This window comes from Platichthys flesus, chromosome 13, assembly GCF_949316205.1.
Source record: "Platichthys flesus chromosome 13, fPlaFle2.1, whole genome shotgun sequence".
NCBI classification, from domain to species: Eukaryota; Metazoa; Chordata; class Actinopteri; order Pleuronectiformes; family Pleuronectidae; genus Platichthys; species Platichthys flesus.
In genome coordinates this window covers 20,884,289-20,905,140 of record NC_084957.1, presented here as the reverse complement: position 1 = coordinate 20,905,140, position 20,852 = coordinate 20,884,289, and the positions used below count along the sequence as shown (strand labels likewise).

Here is a 20,852-nt window from a genome sequence, read left to right as displayed (position 1 = left end):
CTGTATGTATCAGTATTTACTATCTTTTGTGGGGGTCTTTTTAAAAAAAAAAAAAAAAAAAAAAATGTGGGCTTCCTACATATTTGGTTTACTGCGCTTAATATTATCAACACATTTTTTGTGTGTTATAATGTGTTATAGTGAAAATTATAAATCTGAAGTGAGACTATTTATAGGGAAACCCAACCCAGCACTTAGGTGACTGTGGGGAGAAAAAACTCATGTATCTTAACTCTCGCAAATGGTCTAAAGGGCATCAACCAAATGCATTTCGGCAAAACGACATTGGTTACAGTAGAACAAGAATGGTCGCTGCTCTGAAAGCATGGTTCAAAGGGTTTGAACCAAGTGTCTTGATTTAATACAAGGATCTTTTGGGTGTAGGTGCATGTTTCTATCTTGGTAGTTCTCATTTAAAATAACAGTGAAATTCTGGGCCACTGACTTCGGACCAGGTTTCTGTTGGTCACTTACTGCTGCTTAACAGCGATGCACCTGACCATGTGTGATTTTGGGACTAATACGCCGATCTTATGTAAATATTCTAGTTTTTGGACACGTCTAACCCGGACAATATCCTGCTCCGTTCTCCATATGTGTGAGGAAAAACTCCAGCTATAGGGACCTGATCCTTGTTAACTGGAATGTGATACCTGACAAAGTGCTCTGAGTTAACTGTGAGCCTGGAATATTTTTTTTAAACATGGCTACCTCACTTCTTCCTGTGGCTCTTCACTATCTGTTCACAGTGATTTTCAGGCTCTGTGGTTAGATTTGTCCGATGATGTTGAATTCCGATTACAAGTCACTTTCATGTCTGGTTTTAAAATGTAGAAAGAGTAGAAAATAAATGTTTGCCGTGTTCTAATCTGTCACTTCATTTTTCATGGAACGATTTGATAAGTCACTTTAAGATCAGAAGGATAATAACAGTCATTTATTCTCCCATGTCTTAGTGTGTGTGTTGCGCTATGAGGCAGAAATACCATAGAATATAACCTCAGATGCAGCTGTGGAAAACCGTTCAGGGGTCAAGTGGCCCACGAGTTTTGGTTAAGGATCAATTTTCATGCCCATTTCCAAACCGCAGTCACCAGCGCGTAAACTGGAAAGTGACCCTGGGTTAGCCTCTGCCTCACCCGGGAGAGTGGAAAAAATCCTTCCTCAGGCCAGAACACAGGTTTGAACAAAAAAAGGAAAGAGGAAGATTGAATATTCTCAACCTTTTTTGTCGAGAGTGAAACAGATTTTTACAGCTGAATTTAAATGCCAGTGGAAGAATGATATAAACCTCACGTCATCACTGTGTATTTATTTTTTCTCCCAACCTGATTCTCCCTAAAAGCATCACTGGCAGTTTATTATGATCTTTAGATCTCGTTTTATTATCTGCATTCCCAGGATTGAGATCGAGGACTCGGAGGCACTGGGCATCTCCAATATCATCTCCAATCTGATCACGATGTTTCCTAGAAGTATTTTAACAGCACTGCCCAGCGATCTCTTCACCTCCTTCATCAACTGCCTCACTCTGCTCACCTGCTCGTTTGGACGCAGCGCCGCCCTGGAGGAGGTGGTGAGTAATAACCCCCGATCATCCTCAATGTAGAACCATTATTTATTTTCATATTTATTTATAAGTAGTATAGCTAAATATATATATCGTCTAACAAAATATCAGCAGGTTTTCTAATCAGAAAAATATTGGTTAAATTCTAGGCCTCTAAACATTACATCACCCAAACCTGTGAAAAGTCTACTAAAGAAAGGTTGACATTGATTTGCTGACGTCCGTGTGCACGCGCTTTCTTCCCTCAGCTTGATAAGGACGACATGGTTTACATGGAGGCCTACGACAAGCTGCTTGAGTCCTGGCTTACGCTCGTCCAGGACGAGGAGCATTTTCCTCGCGGTTGTTTCGTGCAGCCGGCGATCCAGGTCTTCAACTCGTATATCCAGTGTCACCTGGCTGCTCCTGACGGCACGCGCAACCTGGTGCGACTCTCTAGATAAAAGTTTATGCTTTTACAACTATGTTTCCTACATTTCTTTATTGTACACACTGTTATTGTAGTTTAAGGAGAGAAGAGAGGTCTGTATGATCTGGAATCTGCTCCAGTCTTTAAGCGGATTTGTGTTCTTTATTTTTTCAGTCAGTTGTGTTATCAAAATTTCACATCAGTATCAACATAGCTGTGTTTATTTTCTATCCTCATAACTGGTTGACTAACTTTTTCTCTTCTTTTTGCATTCATAACCCCCCCTCCACCACCACCCTCAGTCAGTGAATGGTCTATCGTCTCATGATGAGGAGGAAATCAATGAGCTGCAGGAAGATGACAGGGAGCTGTTCTCAGACCAGCTCTCCAGCATCGGCATGCTGGGACGTGTAGCTGCTGACCACTGTATCCCCCTGCTCACAAAGTAAATGTTTAACACCTTATCAGGTGCTTCAAATACAACTCTTAATTAAATTCTTGATCTCAGTCTATGGAGTTGTTATTTACTTTTTTTGTGTTTACGCCTTGCAGCCTGTTGGAGGACCGGGTGACACGGCTTCATGGTCAACTCCAGAGGACACAGCAGCACCTCATGGCGACGTCTGACCCTGGATCAATGGACCGCAAATACCTGGACGACCTCTACGAGGACATCCACTGGATCATACTGGTCTCAGGTCAGCGTCAGGACAAAACATTGTTTTTGTTTGTCTTTTGGGTTTATCTGATCTCGCAGCAACTTTCCTGTAATGTTGTGACGATATTTTTTTTCGAGGAAGACATAATTGTTTCCTCATTAATGTTTCTTTTCTTATTTCGGTCCAATCTGCTCACTGAAAATTATTCTGTTCATTAGTGGTTTATTTCATCATGCCTGACGCATAGATTAGGTTTGACATTTATGATATAAGTGGCATCTTGTGTTAAGGCTGTTAAGTACAGAATATTTTAAATATATATATTAAAAATATATATTTTTTGTATGGACACATATAACACATTTACAGAATAAGCTAATTTGTGTCAGTAATCTACAATTTCAATAAAGTGAATAATTGTACACCCTTCCTGTTTTTTCCCTTCAACACATGTATTTAAACCTCACGTGGAACCATCATATAGACGTAGTTAATGAAATGCCTTGTGACATTTTTATACACTAGACTATGGCTGTTAACAGAGTTTGTAAATTACTTTTCCAGTGCAGCTTATTCCACCTAACTGAGTTTATTTATGAACAAGACAGAAGAACTGAACTCCAACCGGCTCAGTGACTTTGAGTTAATTTAATATTGTCTGAATCAGCATTGTTAAATCAGCACTGGTGATTTCTCTCCACTAATCTACCACTTCAACTTGGAGGAACATTCTGCCATCAGAAGGCACCTTTACAGCTGAAATCAGTTGTTTTTTTTGTGTGTGTGTGCATAATTGTTATGGTATATAGTTGAGAAAAACACTTAAACTCAAGGAACATTAAGTTGCTCAGTTGCCAACAGAAGTGAACATGCAGTAAAACACTGTCTGTATGTGTCTGTGCACTCTGCAGGGTATGTGTTAGCAGACGACCCTCAAGGTGAAACTCCGTTGATCCCCTCAGAGGTGATGGAGTTCTCCATCAAACACTCAACAGAGGTCGACATCAACACAACGCTGCAGATGCTGGGCTCGCCGGGGGAGAAGGCTACATCCATACCAGGCTGCAACAACACTGACTCCGTCATTAGGTGAGACGAATGTTGGGTTGAGCACCGTCTCTGATGTGTCAAAGGCTGACAAAGTGCAGGCAGATAGATTTTTGTATTCAATGTGATGGCTCTTCTTTTTATTACAAGTCTCTGGAAGTTGTGACAGTTCATTTCATTTCGCTAAACCAGTCAGACTTCCCGTAAAACTGTCCCAGAATAGTCCCTGTCCGAGGCTGCTTGCTCTTCCTAGTATTGTCAGTGAACGTCCCATAAAACTGAAGGTTTGTTAGTCCTGTGACATTCAGACTCAGGCACCATGTGAATGTTCAGCTAGTTAAACTCTGGTCTCAGGATGAGTTGTAATACACTTGACTCTGGATGAGAAAACTTTCTCTAGCCCCTTAGGGCTATTTAATGAAAAGTAAAAAAAAGGGATATTGATAGTTAATAAAACATAATTGTTTGTTGCAGCAGTCACCAAACTAACTGCCCTTAAATCCATAAACAGGGAACAGATCGGGTTCAAGGTTGAGCTGCAGATTGAAGCTGCTTCTCTGTTGCACCATAGATAAAAAATGACTGTCTGCAGGGCGGTAGGAGTTATTGATCAATACAAATTAACTAATAACAAATTTTCAACCTGCAGGCAACATATGAGCATGAAATGTCTTATATTATCCCAACATCTCTTCTGGCTTTGTGGTCTCTTCCTGCTCTGGTGGCTTCAGAAATCGTATCACACACTCGATTTCGGTTTGTTGGTTGAACATCAGGACAAAATGACGGCCCTAAAAATACACCAGCAGATAATGAAATGGACCTTGGGAAGGAAAGCTTGTCTCTAGTTCCTGTTATCGGAGATGGTTTGTTCTTTAACAACAGCTAATTGTGAGATCCCGACAGAATGTGGTTGTGGTGTCAGAAAACCTTGTGCGGTTCAGAGCTGTTGGCAGATGCACATGATGCTTGTTTGTTTAAGTGGTGTGTTTGTGTGCGAGTGCCTGCGCACGTCTGTGTGTTTGTGTGTGTGCGCAGATAATCAGTGACGACAATAGACAATCACAGCAGCCAGTGATATTGTCTGTTGAAGGTCATTGAGTATTTTTTTTTGTAGATTGTTTGTGTGTGTGTGCAAAGGGGACAACAGCATTGACAGAGGATTGCGGAGATGAGCGGATGAGGGCATCAGGTTCCCTGATAGCGATCGAGCAGCCCCGGCTCCGTAAATGTCAACGTGGTTTTGTTTTCTGCAAACAATGTGAAATTGTGCACTGAGGGGGGCGGAACGATAAGCTTCCTTAAGCCCTCTGTAGCTCTGTCCCTTTATATATATATATATATATATAGTGTATGTTTGCAAAGTGATGACTTTCTATTACACTTTGATGAATTTGTTGTAGGGTGAATGACTTTATTAATTTAAAATAGAATTTGTTACTATCATATGTTAATTACACATGTGCGTAAGCGTCTCGTTCTTGCAGTGCAACTCTGTTGTTTTGAATGAAGCCAAAGTGTAATCTTTGTTTTAGACCAGCTCCTCCTCATTTTCTCTTGAGCTCACATCTGAAGTTTCTCCAGATTTCAAATCAGTTAATGAATCCTGTACATAAATCATCAACATACCAACAATAAACACACAAAAAACAGGGTTGCAGATATCATAGAAATAGACACAAACAACAAAGAAACGGCTGATTGTCATGACATAACTCTTAAATCCTTGCATGGGTATTTTTCTTTATTCTTTTTACCCCCTTTTTTCATTGAGGTTTGTATCTTATCCATCTTTAATGATATTTTATTGTATTTAATGCTCTAAATTTTTTAATCAAGCAGTGAACTTGTTAGTTTGATGTTCAAACTTGGATGTAATCTGCCTGCTGAGGGTGCTAACACAGTCTAAAATTGGACATGTCAGACACGATGACACGTTTGTCAGCAGGTACTTAGTTTTCCTTGGACATCATCGGACGAGCCAAAAATGCATGAGCAGATGATTCATCTCTTGCAGACACGTACACTATAAATTGAGCTTTACTCTGTAACCTTTGCATCATGATGTATGTCTTAGCGTCTCTCTGATGAGCCCTTTGTCTAGTTATGACGTGGTTCATATCATCTAGTCCGTTTCGGTCTAAATTTCCAAATTTTTTCTCTTGCAAACATTCCCTATGTTGTCATGCCCTTTTTATTGTGTATCGACAAGACACTGGGTCAGAGTATTTCCAAAAGAAGACTTGCCGGGTGCTTTAAGTGGCCGGTGCGAACCTACACAAGTCAGAGGAGGGACAAACCATGAACCAGAGACGGTGTATTGTGGGACAACATGGTGAAACATTGCAGCAGCTCCTCCTCCGCTTACAGGACTTGAATGTAAAATGTAAAATGGTGGCACGTTGGGCAACTGCACAGGTCTTGTAGAGTCCTCACTGGGTCATATATGTTTTCGCAGCACATGTGGACCAGAAGACACATTTAGCTTGTCAGTGGATGACATGAGCCGATGCCAGATTCCACATCATTTTTGGCGAGGCTTCCCCTTCCTAGATCGTCCTTTACAATATGTAATGCTAAAGAAACATAGACAGGATAAAGCACAAAACAACATAATTCAACAGCAAAAAAAAAATACGTATAAGCCCACAATCAAAATTATAAAATCAATAGTACTATTTTATAATAATAGTATTTTAAGTAAACTAAATGATGTGCACCTGCTCATTCATGCTCACTTGCCTGACTACATGGCCTTTAAATCGAGCTCGTCTCACTGTTATATTATTATGTCTCAGGTTACTGTCAGCGGTGCTGCGGACATCAGAGGTTGAATCTAGGGCGACCAGAGCGAGCCTGACGGAGCTGCTGAGTCCACAGATGGGAAAAGACATCATGTGGTTCCTCCGACGCTGGGCCAAGACGTACCTGCTGGTGGATGAGAAACTATATGAGCAGGTATGAAGCTTCCTGACCCCGTGTTGCCCCCCTAACCTCATTTGTGACCAAGACACCTGGTCACTCAGGCTTCTCAGGGCAAACGTCAGCCATGGTATATTCTTTAGCTCATAAAAGCAATAAACCAAATGTGTCTCTCACATCTGTCTCCCCTTTTCCTCTCTCGCTCTCCTCAGATCAGCGTCCCCCTGAGCACAGCATTCGGTGCAGATACAGAAGGGGCCCAGTGGATTGTGGGATATCTTCTGGAGAAGGTGATCAACAATCTGTCGGTGTGGAGCGCAGAGGCTGAGCTGGCCAATGACACAGTGGAGCTGCTGGTGACGCTGGTGGAGAAGAGGGAGAGGTGAGGACAAAAGATAGTTGTGACGTAAAGGAATGCTAAAATCATGTGGTTTCATCTACTTGAATGTGTTTTTATTTTATTAAGCCAAATATCTCTCTGTGTCATAAGGGCGAACATTGTGGTGCAGTGTGAGAGCTGGTGGAACCTGGCGAAGCAGTTTGCCAGTCGCAGTCCGCCCCTCCACCTGCTGTCCAGCTCTGTGCAGAGGTCACTGATGAAGGCGCTGGTCCTCGGAGGCTTTGCTCACATGGACACTGACACCAAACAGCAATACTGGGCTGAGGTAAATAATAAGAGCTGAATTGATCAATCAAGTACTGTTTTTCTTTGTTTCTTACTGAGTTATAGTGAATGGGAAATGTCCTGCAGCGATAACGAAGAATAATTTCACCACGAGTTATGATGTCTGACTTTAAAAGACACTAAGGTGAGTAAGTCCAGTTCAGAGCTGCAGATCCCCACAGACTCGCTGTCAGACACACGGATTACCAGTGAAGGATACCTTCATTAATATTCCCCTAACCCGTCTTTCTCTCGTGTGTATAACATGATCCTTGTCCTGATCCCACAGGCCTCTGTTTTAATAGGCGGACAGTAGTAAATGGTGGTGCAAAGCCACAATGACTCCAGACCAATTATGGGGGGGTTGTATGAGTTAAACAGCAGCTGTTAAACCGTACAGCTGCTCTGCTCAGCTTGGATCTAACTGTCGGAGGAGGAGGTTAAGAAGTCAGACGCCCCTTTGTTCCATCTTTATTTCACTGCTCTTTCTCTTACATCACTAAATACACAAAATACTCATTGACATGAACTTTTCCCATTTTGTTTAACTGTTCCTATCCTCCACTAATCAAAAAAATAAATACTAAGGAACACTGCTTTAAAATGGTTCGCCAATGTATAGTTTTTATTTGTATTCCTCCAAGACCAGAGGTGTTATGGTTTCAGGTCTATTCCATGTTGTCAACAATATCTCTAGAAGGCTCTGAAGGAATTTCTTCAAATTTGGTTCCAGCGTTCACTTGGACTCAAGATGAACTGTTAAGATTTGGGTGGTCACAGGTCATGGTGGCCACATGGGACATGTTTTTGTTGGAGGAGACATACAACCTCAGTGCGGTAATTCTATTTTCTCATAAACGATTTTTATCTCTTTAATTTTAAAAGAAGATCTTATTAGAGCACAGTAATTGGAAACAGAAAATAGGCTTATAATTGAATTATATGAGTTATTAAGCTGCAAAATAAAATTCATGAAAAGGCCACATCATACATGAATCATCTCTGATAAAAAACTACAACCCTAATATGCAGTCTTCCAATTGCCATTTGGTATTATCTTGGATCAACAAAGAAAAACAACCTTTTAAAAGATATGAAATTACTTGAATTTTTGCATTCAAAATGTGTGGGACATAAATAAATGATTGATGCTTAACAGTCGGTCCCTTCTGATCTCATCTTCCTAACATTTGATTGATTAATTCCTAAATCTCTCCATCCAGGTGCTTCACCCTCTTCAGCAGCGTTTCCTCAACCTCATTAACCAGGAGAACTTCGCTCAGATCAGCCAGGAAGAAGCCGTCAAACGGGAAATCGTCGCCACGTTAGAGGCGCTGTGCGGCATTGCAGAGGCAACGCAGATCGACAACGTGTCCTCGCTCTTCTCCTTCCTCATGGACTTCCTGTCCAGCTGCATTGGCCTCATGGAGGTAAGAGCAGTGTGGGAGGATGAATCCAAGTCTGTGAAAGGGAACGTTATTGTTCCTGTGTAGTTCAGAGAACGCCGCTAACTTACCTGACAATGATAACGCCAGTGTGATCCACGAGTCAAATAAATTCAATCATTTACAAAGACTGAACTGATTCAACATAAGACGAGACACAAAATCTTCAATTCATGTGAATCTTGAACCATGTTTACACAATAAAAGTTACTAATGAGACTTCTCTTGTGCAGGTTTACAGCAACACGCCCGAGACAATCAACCTCATTATTGAGGTTTTTGTGGAAGTGGCTCACAAGCAGATCTGCTACCTGGGAGAGGTGAGTAGAGCATCATTAATATACATTCACACATACACACTCACAGTAACCAGAGGAAAAATTACACACAGACCAGGGGAAAACTTGCAAACTCCACGCAGAGAGACCCCTGGGTGGCCGTCATGTTCAAACCCAGAGCATGTTAAATGACAGTGCTAACCACTGCCCCACCGTTCCACCCTAAAATTGCCCGATTGACCTACTTTGAATATTTTCAGCAGAGTTTTTTAGATGACAGAAGTTTGTATTGTAAACTTTAGACGTTAAATCTAGGACATTAATTAGGCATTGTGTTTGAATGAGAACACGCTTTACAAACACAGCCTGTGTGCAGGATGTGTGTGTGTGGTACCTGATTTCCCTCTGCTGTTTTGATATTTGACAGTTTATTATATTTATTCATCGACTTCATGCATGACTGCAGATGACGGTTTTGTAATAAGCAATATTTAATAAAGATCTTTAGGTTTTATTTTCATTAAACATAATCTCTGACGCTACATGTCCTCCTCTCCTCGCTCAGACCAAGTCCATGAAGCTGTACGAGGCGTGTCTGACGTTACTGCAAGTCTACTCCAAAAATAACCAGTGTCGGAAACGAAGCGATGCAGCGGCAGAGGAGGACCAGTATCAGGACCTGCTGCTCATCATGGAGCTGCTCACCAACCTGCTGTCCAAAGAGTTCATTGACTTCAGCGACACAGGTGGGTCATCTCAATACTTTCTCTCCTCTATCAACGGGAGTAGAAGATTTGTTTGGGTTTCATTCACTTTAGATTGAACTGTTTTTCTGTGCCTTTAGACGAGGTGTTTCGGAACCAAGACCAGGGAACACCAGCCTCCAGCCGCACGGTATCGGCAGCAGATGTGGTTCTTTACGGCGTCAACATTGTTCTTCCACTCATGTCGCAGGACCTGCTCAAGGTAAAACTACACAACATGGATTTCCTTTAATGCATGACCCAAGGTTTGACATTTCCTCCGTGTGCTGAGTCCTCCTTGTTGTTTTGCAGTTCCCGTCTCTGTGTAACCAGTATTACAAGCTCATCACCTTCATCTGTGAGATCTTCCCAGAAAAGATTCCACAGCTGCCTGAAGACCTTTTCAAGAGCCTCATGTTCTCGCTGGAGCTTGGAATGACTTCGTATCCTTTAACAATCGTTGCTGCAGTTGATATTCTAAATTCATGACGGGATAATAAGCCTCAGAAATTCATAATGCTTTTCCAGACTCACACTTTCTTTCTCCAATTTCCAATAGCTATCGTATTTGAAGTGAAGTTCGCTATTAAAAAAATATGGCTTTGGTTTCCACTGAAAGTCAGATTCTGTTGCAGCATTAACTCATGAAGTGTCCGAGAAGTCTCTTTTCATATTAGATCAAGATATTAAGACATTTTTACTGCCCCGAATCTCAAAGTGAATCTACAGCAAAGAAGAGAATCACATCCTGATATTAATTAACAACAATGTTATTTTACAATGGTCGCTCGTGTTCCGACTGGTCTCCTGCTCTAATCTGGAGTCAACAAGACGCCTGGTGAAGCTTCAGAACTTCTCAAATGATAAACATTTTTTGTTTTGTAGTTTCTTGTCCTTAATGTTGCTCTTCAGGATGAGTTCAGAAATCAGTCAGCTGTGTTTGGAGGCTTTGTCTCCTCTGGCTGAACAGTGTGCCAAAAACCAGGAGAAGGACACGCCTCTCTTCATCGCCACCCGTCACTTCCTCAAGGTAACCACACGCCCGTCAGTCTGTCCGTCTGTCCGTCTGTCTGTCTGTCTGTCTGTCTGTCTGTCTGTCTGTCATTTAAGTTTAAACAAATAAATCTATATAACTTCAGAAAGGACAAAATCACAGATGTGCTCTCTTCTTAAAGTATCAGATACATGACTTTACTTTCCAACATGTCAGATTTATTCTAGTTTTTATTTGCACCAAAAAAATGAGACACTGCTCTATTTTTTTATTTAAAGGTTCTGGTATGTTGATTATTTTTGTGTTCACAGCTCATTTTCTGGTTGTGGCTTCATATATGTTAAACAAGAAAAGCTCTAAGGACTCATTTGGCAAAACCTTGAACTGTTTTAAAAAGCTAGAATTGCAACATGTAACGGGCTGTTGAACTGTTAAATCAATTAATTGAACTTTGTTTTCTTCAGTTGGTGTTTGACATGCTGGTTTTGCAAAAGCACAACACAGAGATGACGGTGGCAGCAGGAGAAGCTCTTTACACACTTGTGTGCCTGCACCAGGTGAGAGACTAACTAATGAATTTTCAGGATACGCCAGTGATTTTAATCTGTGGATGATGAAATAAGAAATACTGAGAATAAACAGGAAACAAGCTTTGTTGTTTGATATTGATGCTGATTGTTGTCTGTTGAGAATTCTGCCTCCAACAATCAAGAGTTGAGTGTGAATATTAAACTAAAATAAAAAGTGAAGCCTGAGCTGCTCAAAACTCCAGAAGAATGTTTTCTGAGAGGAACACCAGGCGCCCTCTGGTGCCTGATCGGCACAAGCACAGTTCCTCTCTAATTCAAGATTATCCCATTTATGCACAGCCTGCAAATAAATGTCCAATTCTTTTAGTTTCATTTTGTTATCCTCTTTCTTTCCACATAAAATCCAGATTTTTTTCCCGTTGTAGTGAAAAACAGATGCAGAAAATTAAGAATATTTTATATTGTTATACATTTTTATTCCAAAATTTAAAACGATACCAAAAATAAATAAGCTTCTTAGTTGTGAGGATTTGTCACTTTACTTTTTCTAATGAAAAATAATATCTTGATTGTTTATTTTTTGTTAGAATTAGCAAATGGATGAGAAATTAATCAACAAATAAATCAACAATGAATATTATAATTTATAACACATTTGTCATTTATCTCATTTTTAGCTAAACCAGTAAGGTTAATCATAATTGTGTACATCAGCAATAACTATCAAGTCTTTTCTTGGACCCTGATCTGATGTGTTGTTGCTCTCCTCCGTCAGGTGGAATACTCTGAGCTGGTGGAGACATTGCTCTCCTCCCAAAGAGATGCCGCCATCTACCAGCGGCTGGCCGACGCCTTCAACACGCTGACGGCGAGCAGCACGCCGCCCACCATGGACCGAAAGCAGAAGGTTGCCTTCCTTAAGAGCCTGGAGGAGTTTGTGTCCAACGTTGGCGGCCTGCTCTGCGTCAAATAACCACTGGAAACCACCTCTGCCTTTGAATCGTCATTTTTGAAAAGCAGACCTCCCCCTCGCGCCCCCTTTCATCCCTATGAACTATGGGTAAAAAGAAACAGTTCTGAGGACCTCGTTTTCTCTTCGCCTGCTGGGGAATCCATTTAATGCCTGAATGTTGATCGGGTTTTCACCTCCTTGGTTTCCTTTTTTTATTTTCACCCCACTGCCACCATCCTGTCCTGCACCATCCCCACCAGCATGATTGACAGATTTGATAATGATGATGATGATGTGGTTACCATAGAGACTAAACTGCAGAGCAGACAGACTCAGTCGGAGGATCACGCCCTGTTGGTCTGAAGCTACAGAGCGCTAAGCATCATGACCGTGAGAGACAGAGCAGAGGCTAATGTGACAGGGTCCACCCCCATCCCCCCCCACACAGTATCATCGAGGGTCAAACAGTTTGCTGTTATTGAAAAGTGAAGAAGATTTTTCCAGTGTGAGGTTTCATAGATGAAGGTAGAGGGGCTTTGTGGACCCACTTCATTTTAATAGTTCCCACTTTACAAAACACACACATATGCATACACACACACTTTGCTCCAAACCTTCCCAGAGTGCCTTTGTTTTGTTGATTGTTCTGCGTGTGTGGATCATGTAACATGTCAACTGACAACAAATGTCAGCTGTGCCTGTCATTCGCACGCGCAGACACACACACACACTTGCATACAACAGACACACACACACAATAAGTGTTGCCATGACAACAAAGGTATGGCCCAGCCTGGGCTCAATGAACCAAGGAGCACAGGAGGGCGTGCGTTTATTGGCAATTACAGAAAACCAAATCATATTTTCCATTTGACTAAAGGATGTACATATATATACATATATATATATATAATGTTTTCAGACCTGAAACCACAAAAAACAATTGTTCAAAGACGAAAAGGAAAAACGGACCGAGATGTTTTTATATTCCAGCAGACGGCTGGAAAAGTTGTGAGTTCGACATTGTTTGAATTCATCTAAGGAAGGGAGCGACCGTCTCTGTTTGAGCTTTTTGCAGTTTGATATTTTGGATCGTAGTATTAGGTTGCAGCCCCTCCACCCTCCTTTCCGGACAGACGAGGGCCCTGCGAGACGGATGGAGCTTCTATAGTTAAGCAGATTCATTTCATTGGTCAGGTTTTTTTCCTACAGCAGCAAATCCACCGTATCACTCTTCAGCACACACTGGATTGAAGCAGAGACTGTTCAAGGACAGCAATAAGAAACCAAATATAAAGGAGCAGAGCCACTCGTCAGAGCATCGTGTTGGAGACGGATTCTTCCTCGTTCCAATCCTGGTTGTTGTAGAATGGCTGTTTTGTTAATGAAGTGTAAAAGTGTACATAAACTTATTGTATAAAATGTTCCTGCCTCTGCATTTTCCTTCAACATGTGTTGTGTCTGTAATGTCTTTTATCTACTTTAATAATAAATAAATAAATGGTTTATTATATGATTCAAAAGCTTAAGAAGTTTTTGTAGCCACGTCCTGCACTGAGCAAGTAGCCCTAAAAGATCATTTATTAAGTTTTCTGTAACATCTGCATTTTTACAAATATTAATTACCTCCATGAAGAGTGTTATTTCACCCTGTCTTTTTGTTGGTTAGCAAAATAACACAAAAACTGCTTGACAGATTTCAACTTAACTGTGTAGGACGCAGTCTGTTCCAGGAAAGAACACATTACGTTTTAGTGCATATTGGCGAGAATGATGGAATTACAAGAATTAACTTTTTCTAACATTGCGCGAGAGGTCATTCCTCATTTTCAGATTCATGGGTGTTGATGAAAAAAAGCCGTCACGTTTAAAGGACTGATAGCGAGTGTGTGAAGTTCAGCTCCATCCAGAGATATGCACCTCAGGCTGATTGAAATTGTCAATTTCAGGTTTTCCAGTTTTGTTTGCCTTTAATAACAGTTTATTTTGTATACAATACCTAACATTTAAACATGTAAATAAACTTGAACAATTACTAAACAGAGAAATCTGAAGATGAATCTCAGATGCAAATTATACACAAAATATAGATCACAACAAACTTATCAATGGAAAAGTAAGCACTGTAATAGTAGAAATAAAAGTACATGACAACTAGAGATAATAGTTATAATTGTAAGACATGAAGTCAAGTTGAATGAGATAAATGTTTTATTTCACATTTATTACACGTCTAAGGTTTTTGTCGCTCTGCGGCAGCCATACTTTCTGTCGTGACGTCATTGCCCTGCGACTCCTGACGTTGTCCCTTCAGAGGCTCTGAACCGGTTTGTCCACTTTAGCTTCAGAGTGTCGTTCACAAAGAAAACAGCTGCTCGTAGTTTGAAAGTAGCTCAGATTACTACGATGTACATGTGCACGTGAACGCATCAGTAATTGAAATACTATATTTCAGGATAAATGTGTTAATATTCAGCATCAGGAGTAACTGTACATATATGTATTTATTTTGATGCTAAGACTGTTGTGTTTTTACTCGATAAAATATTTTGAATAATTGTTTTTACATGTTAACGATGACATGAGTATTAATGATGTGGACACGTGACTCAGTGAGTTTCCTCCAGTTTGAATGAATCAGTCAAACGTGATCAATGATTTTGTATTCGTTTCATTGCTTCTTCATCCCTGAAGCACAGCTGATCTACTCCTCTTCATCCTCAGCCTCCTCTTCTTCCTTCTCTTTAGCCTCCTCCTCCTCAGCTTCCTCCTCCTCAGTCTCCTCTTCTTCCTCTTCCTCAGCCTCCTCTTCTTCCTCGTCTTTAGCCTCCTCCTCCTCATCAGCCATGAGTGACAGTGATGAAGATGCCCCCCCCGCCCTGTCAGCTGACTCTCTGGCTGCCCTGCAGGAGTTTTACAATGAGTCCAGAACGGATTGTATCAAGTGTCTGTCAGAGCAGTTCAGTGTGGGGGAGGTGGAGGAGGACTGGGTGAGCTCCCACATGAACAAACTACTCTCACACTGAACACACCTGTGATTGTTTGTGTGAGGTTATTTTAATTGTACGCATCAAAGTCTAATTATCTTTTATATTATCTATTGTTTTAATTTATCATATTATATTAAAATAAGATTATTCTTGTACTTCAAGGATGCTGTTTGTCCTACAAGGAGGTTTATTAGGCTTCTTATTTTGTGTGTGTGTGTGTGTGTGTGTGTGTGTGTGTGTGTGTGTGTGTGTGTGTGTGTGTGTGTGTGTGTGTGTGTGTGTGTGTGTGTGTGTGTCCACCAGCGGATGAGTCAGTTCTGGTACACTGAAGAGACAGCGACTCAATTAGCTGAGGAGGTCGTACGAGAAGCAGGAGAGGGAGGCAGGTAAACACACACACACACACACACACACACACACTTTCCTTAACCATCACATAAAGAAATGTAACTGAGGCTGGATACTTTACAATTTAATGATAAAAATAAGTACAATTCAATATATATAATTTGAACTAAGACATTTAAAAAGTTTTGTAACAGCGACTAATGCTGATCCCAGACTGACTAGATGATTGTTATCGTCCAACTGATAAGTCTCCAGGTTTGAGAGTTGTAGAACCTCTCCCAGCCCTGGTTGGAAGTGTCCCCCTCTGTGTGTAGGGTCGTGTGTGTGAGCGCGCCCAGTGTGTACCAGAAGCTGAAGCAGGGCGTGGTGGACGGCTCGGAGCGGCTGTCCGCTGTCGTTTTGGAGTACGACCGCCGCTTCGCCACTTACGGAGACGACTTCATCTTCTATGACTACAAGCAGCCGCTGTCTCTGCCGCCCAGCCTGGCTCCTCAGAGCTTCGACGTGGTCCTGGCCGACCCCCCTTACCTGTCCGAGGAGTGTCTGAGCAAAGTGGCCCAAACCATCAAGTACCTGAGTAAAGGCAAAGTGCTGCTGTGCACAGGTAAGAGGAAGAACGTCACAAAACCCCGGCCTGTGTTTCTCTTGTCTTTCTCTTCCAGTTCTGCACGTAGTAGCTTTAAACTAACAATCGTCACTGTAAAGGGGTTTATCTGCAGATATTGAATATTAAATAATCCAAATGCTCGTTTCACTACTGTATTTCATCTGAATTGAACCAATTGTGTCTTTACCCTTCAATTGGCACTTTATATTGAAATACTTTATGTTTACATCAGGAGTGGGTCCTCTCTACAGAGGCCGCCTTCGTTTTTTACAGTAGCCCAGACTGGACAAACTAAAGACCTTTTAGTTTTATGACAACTGGAGCTACCACAGGTTCTCTCTCATGTTTGGAAGGGGAGGTTGAGGTGAGGGGTGTTCAGCTGCAACACTCAACTTCACCACAAGATGTCGCTAAATTCTACACAGTGAACCATTAAACTAACGCCCTTTATGTTCAACACTGATCAACTACGCTTCACTTCCTGTTACATGAGCAGCTTTTAACACCTCATTTTCCTTCTGTTGTGCAGGAGCTATGATGGAGAATCTGGCCAAAGAGCTTCTGGGTGTAAAAAAGTGCAGCTTCCTGCCGCAGCACAACAGAAACTTGTCCAATGAGTTCCGCTGCTTCGTCAACTATCCGTCTCTCCTGCTGAGAAGCGGAAGCTCCAGCTGATTTAAACAGTGATCTGATCTAATCTGTTGACTGCTGCTTCCTGAGGACCTCACACAGATACTTCACAGCTGTGCTTTAAACTCACAGTTATAACTTTGATACGTGAGGAAAAAACGTGTCTTGCTTTAAAATGTCAAAACGTCCACTGACTTACATGGAAAATGACTGGACATTAGTTTAGGTTAATAATGTCCTATATGGTTAACTTATTTTGAGGTTTAGGTGCTTTTAGCATTAAATATCTTCCAGAACCAGCAAATTGAAGATGTCAACTTGGACTCTGAAAACTAATTTATTTTAATGTTATTTTATGAATAAATAAAAAGATAAATAGTCATGGGTGGAAAACAACCTGTAAAATAACTTGTATCCACCTGTGATAACTGAAATAATTAACTGCTGTTAATTAGAAAATGTAACCAGTTCTTGTTTCCTGAAAATACAAAGAAGAAACAAAGGAGTATAAAATGTTTGTTGTAGCTTTGACTCTCTTCTCTCTGCAAACGACACCATCAACTGCTCAACTGATTAGTGATCCTTGAAAAGTTGCACAAAAAACATTTTAAATAGAAATTACAAAAAAATACTTTTCAAGGGAGTAGGAACAAGTAAATTAGATTTTTCAGATACATTTTCTTGTGTTTTTTCCCTGGTATTTTTTTTCCAACACCCTAATAAACCAAAGTACAGCAAATATTATGTTAATCAACCTTTAATGAAACTTTAGGTGGTTTCCCTTTAGTTTTATGTACTATGTTTACAAAATTAGTGATTCAAACAGTAAGAGTTTTTTAATTATATATTTGTATTTTTGTTCCATCCTGTTATTTAATCATAAACATATTTGGAGATAATCACATTTGTTTATAATAAAACAATGTTTCTCAGTGAAATACAATGTTTACTTTTTTTTTCTAATCAAATTAAATCAGTTTTTCAGCAACAGATGTTAAGTTTCACCGAAATCCATGGATTTTGTTTTATTTTGAAATGACACACGTATTTAAATATTAGTTTAAATGACTTAAATGTTGTAAGTGTGACTGAAGTGGTGTTTTAACACCAGTAGATGGCATCGGTGATCAGTTCACTGATACTACAGACTGGTTTAATTCAACAGGTTGACATGTGTTTCATTCTTGAAAGTTTCATTTAATCATTATGTTTGTGGTGCAGGAATCTGATGATTTTCTGAAAACCTGGGAAGACCCACACAGATGCATGTGCACAGCTTCACAGCAGAGGTGAAACATGTTTCTGTATCTCAGAGTCTTTGCTGGACTCTTCTCTACAGTCAGACCATCAGGTGCAGATTCAGTTTGCTGTTATCTTCTGTGTCATTATACAACTGTCGTCCAATCACATCTTCTTGGGTCCAAGTTTGGGTCCCAATCAAGTCGGGAAAGAAAGTTGATGAAATACAGTTAATTCTTTTCTAATGTGAAAACATTTGAGGAGTTTATCAAGGATGAGGAGAAGTAAATCAAACCTTATTTCATCCGAATAAGAGAGTTTAGGGAAGCAGGTAAAATAATTACATTTATTTATTACATTTATATTTATATGTCTCCATGCCAGCAACAGCCTGTGGGTCAGAGGTTTTATGTTTTCGTTGATGTCTGTCCGTTCGCCCCTTTCTTGTGAACACGATATCTCGAGAACGCCTTGAGGGATTATCTTCAAATTGGGTACAGACATCCAGTTTGACTCATGGATGAGCTGATTTGAAATCAGTGGTCGAAGGTTAAAACACATTTTGGCCTTGTGAACGCAACATCTCAGAAACAACTCAAGGGAATTTCTCATTTGGTCGGACGGAGTCAAAGATGAATTGATTTTTGGGGGTTGAAGGTCACAGTGGCCTCTTGAACATTAGATCTGAAGACTGACTCAAAGATGAAATGACGAGCAAGATGCAAGAAACATTTTTGTAGACTGAAATTGCTCTGGTTGGCTGTAATTCTGGTTATAGTGACAGTGGAAGATAAAGGAAACACACAGATGTGGATGTGGTGCAGAAGCAGCGTTCTTCACACTTTCTTCCCTGCAGACGTGAGCGGTCTCCTGGCTTTAGGCCCTGCTCTCTCCAGGCTCTGGTTGCTGCTGTGTGCATCCCTCTCTTTCTGCAGCATCGGCACACAGGTGCAGCCCACAGCCACGGAGACATAGATCTCGGTGTAGGAATGGCGGCCTCCGACACAGGAGCCCGTTCTCCTCAGGATGACAGTGGGAGCGTAGACCGGGGTGCTGCGGAACTGGTGGCTCTCCTCTCCCATCAGGCAGCCCTTACACAGGCAGTAGGCCTCAGGGATGTAGCGGGGGTACCTGGTGGGGTCGTACGAGAGCCTGCAAACACAAATTACATTGCAACACTAATAAATGCCTTAATAACAGTTACTGTAATTACTCTTTGGAACAATGTCTGTGAGGAGATCTGACTCCTTTTCCTTTTTAAATGTCTCTTCTCAGGACTTTGGGTCTGAAATTCATTTTATCCAAACTCTGATTTTACTGACTAGTTCAATCATGTTAGAATGTTTTATTTTATTATATCTAACTCTTTTCTCACCTGTAAGATTCTTGTTCTTATATTTCTGACCTAATGTTGTCTAACGTTGACAAAACTCCATCTGGCCTCTAATCCTCTTTTAAATCTTTTAATGGAAAATACACAGTTAGAGTTTCTAACATTTTCACTCTTATATTTCTGCCCTTATGTCTGAGCTTCAAACTGCTCTTCAACTCCTCACTTTTATCTTTTAGCTTAAAGCCATTTGTATCTGAGTTATATCAATAAAGTTTATTATTATAATTTATATATTTTTAGATATAAACTTTCTGTCAAACTAATATAGTCTCATATCATAAAATTGTTCAATCAGATTGTAAATTGCAACTGAGATGCATCATTGACTTGCATTGGCACTACAATTTGGCAGTACATTTTAGAAAACATCATAATATCATAATAATAATAACTTTATTTGTATTGTATTGAATTCAGCTCCCTTCAGCTCCATGTTCCAGCTGCTCTCACCTGTAGGCCCAGGGGGAGATGCTGAGCAGGTTGACCGGGAGGCGGGTCTTCCTCTCGGCCGTGGACGGTCGCGCGGTGCTCGGGCAGGTCCGGTTCAGTTTGTCCTGCGGCTCCAGCTGGAGCGCGTGATGGAAGGCGCTCATCACTCCGACCGAGAGCCGCCCGAACATCTGCTCCAGGATCTCCTCCGGCAGGTCCGTGCATGCCCGAGTCCTGGAGGCCTTCTTCCGCACCCGACCAGCCGCTGCCGCCCGGCACGTCAGCTGCAGCACCGACAAGTGCAGCAGCAGCAGCAGCAGCAGGACGCGGAGCGGACGCGCCATCGCTGCGCGCCTTGTGGTGTCAAACTCAAAGAGGAAGGTTTCTGCTTGTCTCTCCAAAAAGACGTCGAGTCCCCAAACACTAGTGAGTTGTAATGAAGAGCGAGGTCAGTGTCCTCTGTTATAATCCAGTGAGACGTGTGAAACCAGTGACAGGCGAACAGTCCACAGTCCTGGCGCGGAAATCGAGGCACGGGCGCACCGCCAGGGGAACATGTCGGCACCAGAGCGTCGCTAGGAGGAATAATTCCCTTAGAAACAGAAAATATCACCACGCTGGTAGTTTCAAACTTGCTGCCCTCTGGTTATGACGAGAAAGGGCCATCGAGAGGGTTTCCCTGTTGCTTTTCTGCAGCGACGTGTGCGTAAAATCCGATGGAGGCGTCAGTGCGCGCAGAAGACAGCGCGATCCACCATCCGGGACAACTCTGAGTACAACTCAGAGATAAAGCTCTGTCTTCAACCTTTGATAAACGAGTCCAGCCTCCGTGAGAGCAGCTTCTGCCGGGAGGTCCGGAGGTTTGTCGGCTGTGTGCGCTCTGCTGCTGGATCCTGGCGCCATTCCACAGTCCTCTAACCCCCCCGACATCAACTGGATCCACTTTTGTCCAACCTCTTAAGTCAAGTGTCCCCAAGCACAGACAGACACGAAACACTTTCAA

At 41.5% G+C, this 20,852-nt stretch overlaps 3 protein-coding genes across 8 annotated transcripts in view; 2 read left to right on the top strand and 1 right to left on the bottom strand.

Moving 5' to 3' along the window:
• Positions 1 to 13,729, top strand: part of xpo4 (exportin 4) — a 46,617-nt gene extending 32,888 nt beyond the window's left edge. The window contains exons 9-24 of the mRNA XM_062402602.1: positions 1,402 to 1,576; positions 1,819 to 1,995; positions 2,282 to 2,424; positions 2,532 to 2,677; positions 3,550 to 3,727; positions 6,484 to 6,643; positions 6,820 to 6,989; positions 7,098 to 7,272; positions 8,495 to 8,701; positions 8,950 to 9,036; positions 9,560 to 9,740; positions 9,839 to 9,960; positions 10,050 to 10,180; positions 10,650 to 10,767; positions 11,196 to 11,288; positions 12,037 to 13,729. Of these exons, the coding sequence (XP_062258586.1) occupies positions 1,402 to 1,576; positions 1,819 to 1,995; positions 2,282 to 2,424; positions 2,532 to 2,677; positions 3,550 to 3,727; positions 6,484 to 6,643; positions 6,820 to 6,989; positions 7,098 to 7,272; positions 8,495 to 8,701; positions 8,950 to 9,036; positions 9,560 to 9,740; positions 9,839 to 9,960; positions 10,050 to 10,180; positions 10,650 to 10,767; positions 11,196 to 11,288; positions 12,037 to 12,234 (2,461 nt within the window). The 3' untranslated portion in view covers positions 12,235 to 13,729. The remainder of the gene's footprint in view (positions 1 to 1,401; positions 1,577 to 1,818; positions 1,996 to 2,281; positions 2,425 to 2,531; positions 2,678 to 3,549; positions 3,728 to 6,483; positions 6,644 to 6,819; positions 6,990 to 7,097; positions 7,273 to 8,494; positions 8,702 to 8,949; positions 9,037 to 9,559; positions 9,741 to 9,838; positions 9,961 to 10,049; positions 10,181 to 10,649; positions 10,768 to 11,195; positions 11,289 to 12,036) is intronic.
• Positions 13,730 to 14,490: 761 nt separating this feature from the next.
• On the top strand, positions 14,491 to 17,725 carry eef1akmt1 (EEF1A lysine methyltransferase 1). 6 transcript variants are annotated; one of them, XM_062402565.1, is made up of 5 exons: positions 14,491 to 14,540; positions 15,016 to 15,203; positions 15,507 to 15,589; positions 15,866 to 16,155; positions 16,688 to 17,725. In XM_062402565.1, the coding sequence occupies exons 2-5, from the start codon at positions 15,060 to 15,062 to the stop codon at positions 16,831 to 16,833; spliced, it is 663 nt and encodes a 220-aa protein (XP_062258549.1). In that variant the 5' UTR covers positions 14,491 to 14,540; positions 15,016 to 15,059; the 3' UTR covers positions 16,834 to 17,725. The 6 variants fall into 6 exon arrangements, 5 of the variants coding, with proteins under 5 accessions (XP_062258549.1, XP_062258547.1, XP_062258548.1 ...); XM_062402563.1 differs by having other exon boundaries at positions 14,507 to 14,540; positions 14,938 to 15,203; positions 16,688 to 17,724; XM_062402564.1 differs by having other exon boundaries at positions 14,522 to 14,540; positions 14,962 to 15,203; positions 16,688 to 17,724.
• Positions 17,726 to 17,964: 239 nt separating this feature from the next.
• Positions 17,965 to 20,849, bottom strand: il17d (interleukin 17d). Its single transcript, XM_062402567.1, has 2 exons — positions 19,871 to 20,849; positions 17,965 to 19,179 (listed from the first exon to the last, which is right to left on the bottom strand). The coding sequence occupies exons 1-2, from the start codon at positions 20,191 to 20,193 to the stop codon at positions 18,864 to 18,866; spliced, it is 639 nt and encodes a 212-aa protein (XP_062258551.1). The 5' UTR covers positions 20,194 to 20,849; the 3' UTR covers positions 17,965 to 18,863.
• Between the last annotated feature and the right edge of the window lie 3 nt (positions 20,850 to 20,852).

Excerpts from the sequence above, each read along its gene's own strand:
- il17d (XM_062402567.1), bottom strand. The coding sequence starts at position 20,193 with ATGGCGCGTCCGCTCCGCGTCCTGCTGCTGCTGCTGCTGCTGCACTTG. Across the intron at positions 19,180-19,870 it reads ATCTCCCCCTGGGCCTACAG|GCTCTCGTACGACCCCACCA; the intron begins GTGAGAGCAGCT and ends TTGTGTTTGCAG.
- eef1akmt1 (XM_062402561.1), top strand. The coding sequence starts at position 14,868 with ATGATTTTGTATTCGTTTCATTGCTTCTTCATCCCTGAAGCACAGCTG. Across the intron at positions 15,204-15,506 it reads GGGAGGTGGAGGAGGACTGG|CGGATGAGTCAGTTCTGGTA; the intron begins GTGAGCTCCCAC and ends TGTGTCCACCAG. Across the intron at positions 15,590-15,865 it reads GAAGCAGGAGAGGGAGGCAG|GGTCGTGTGTGTGAGCGCGC; the intron begins GTAAACACACAC and ends CTCTGTGTGTAG.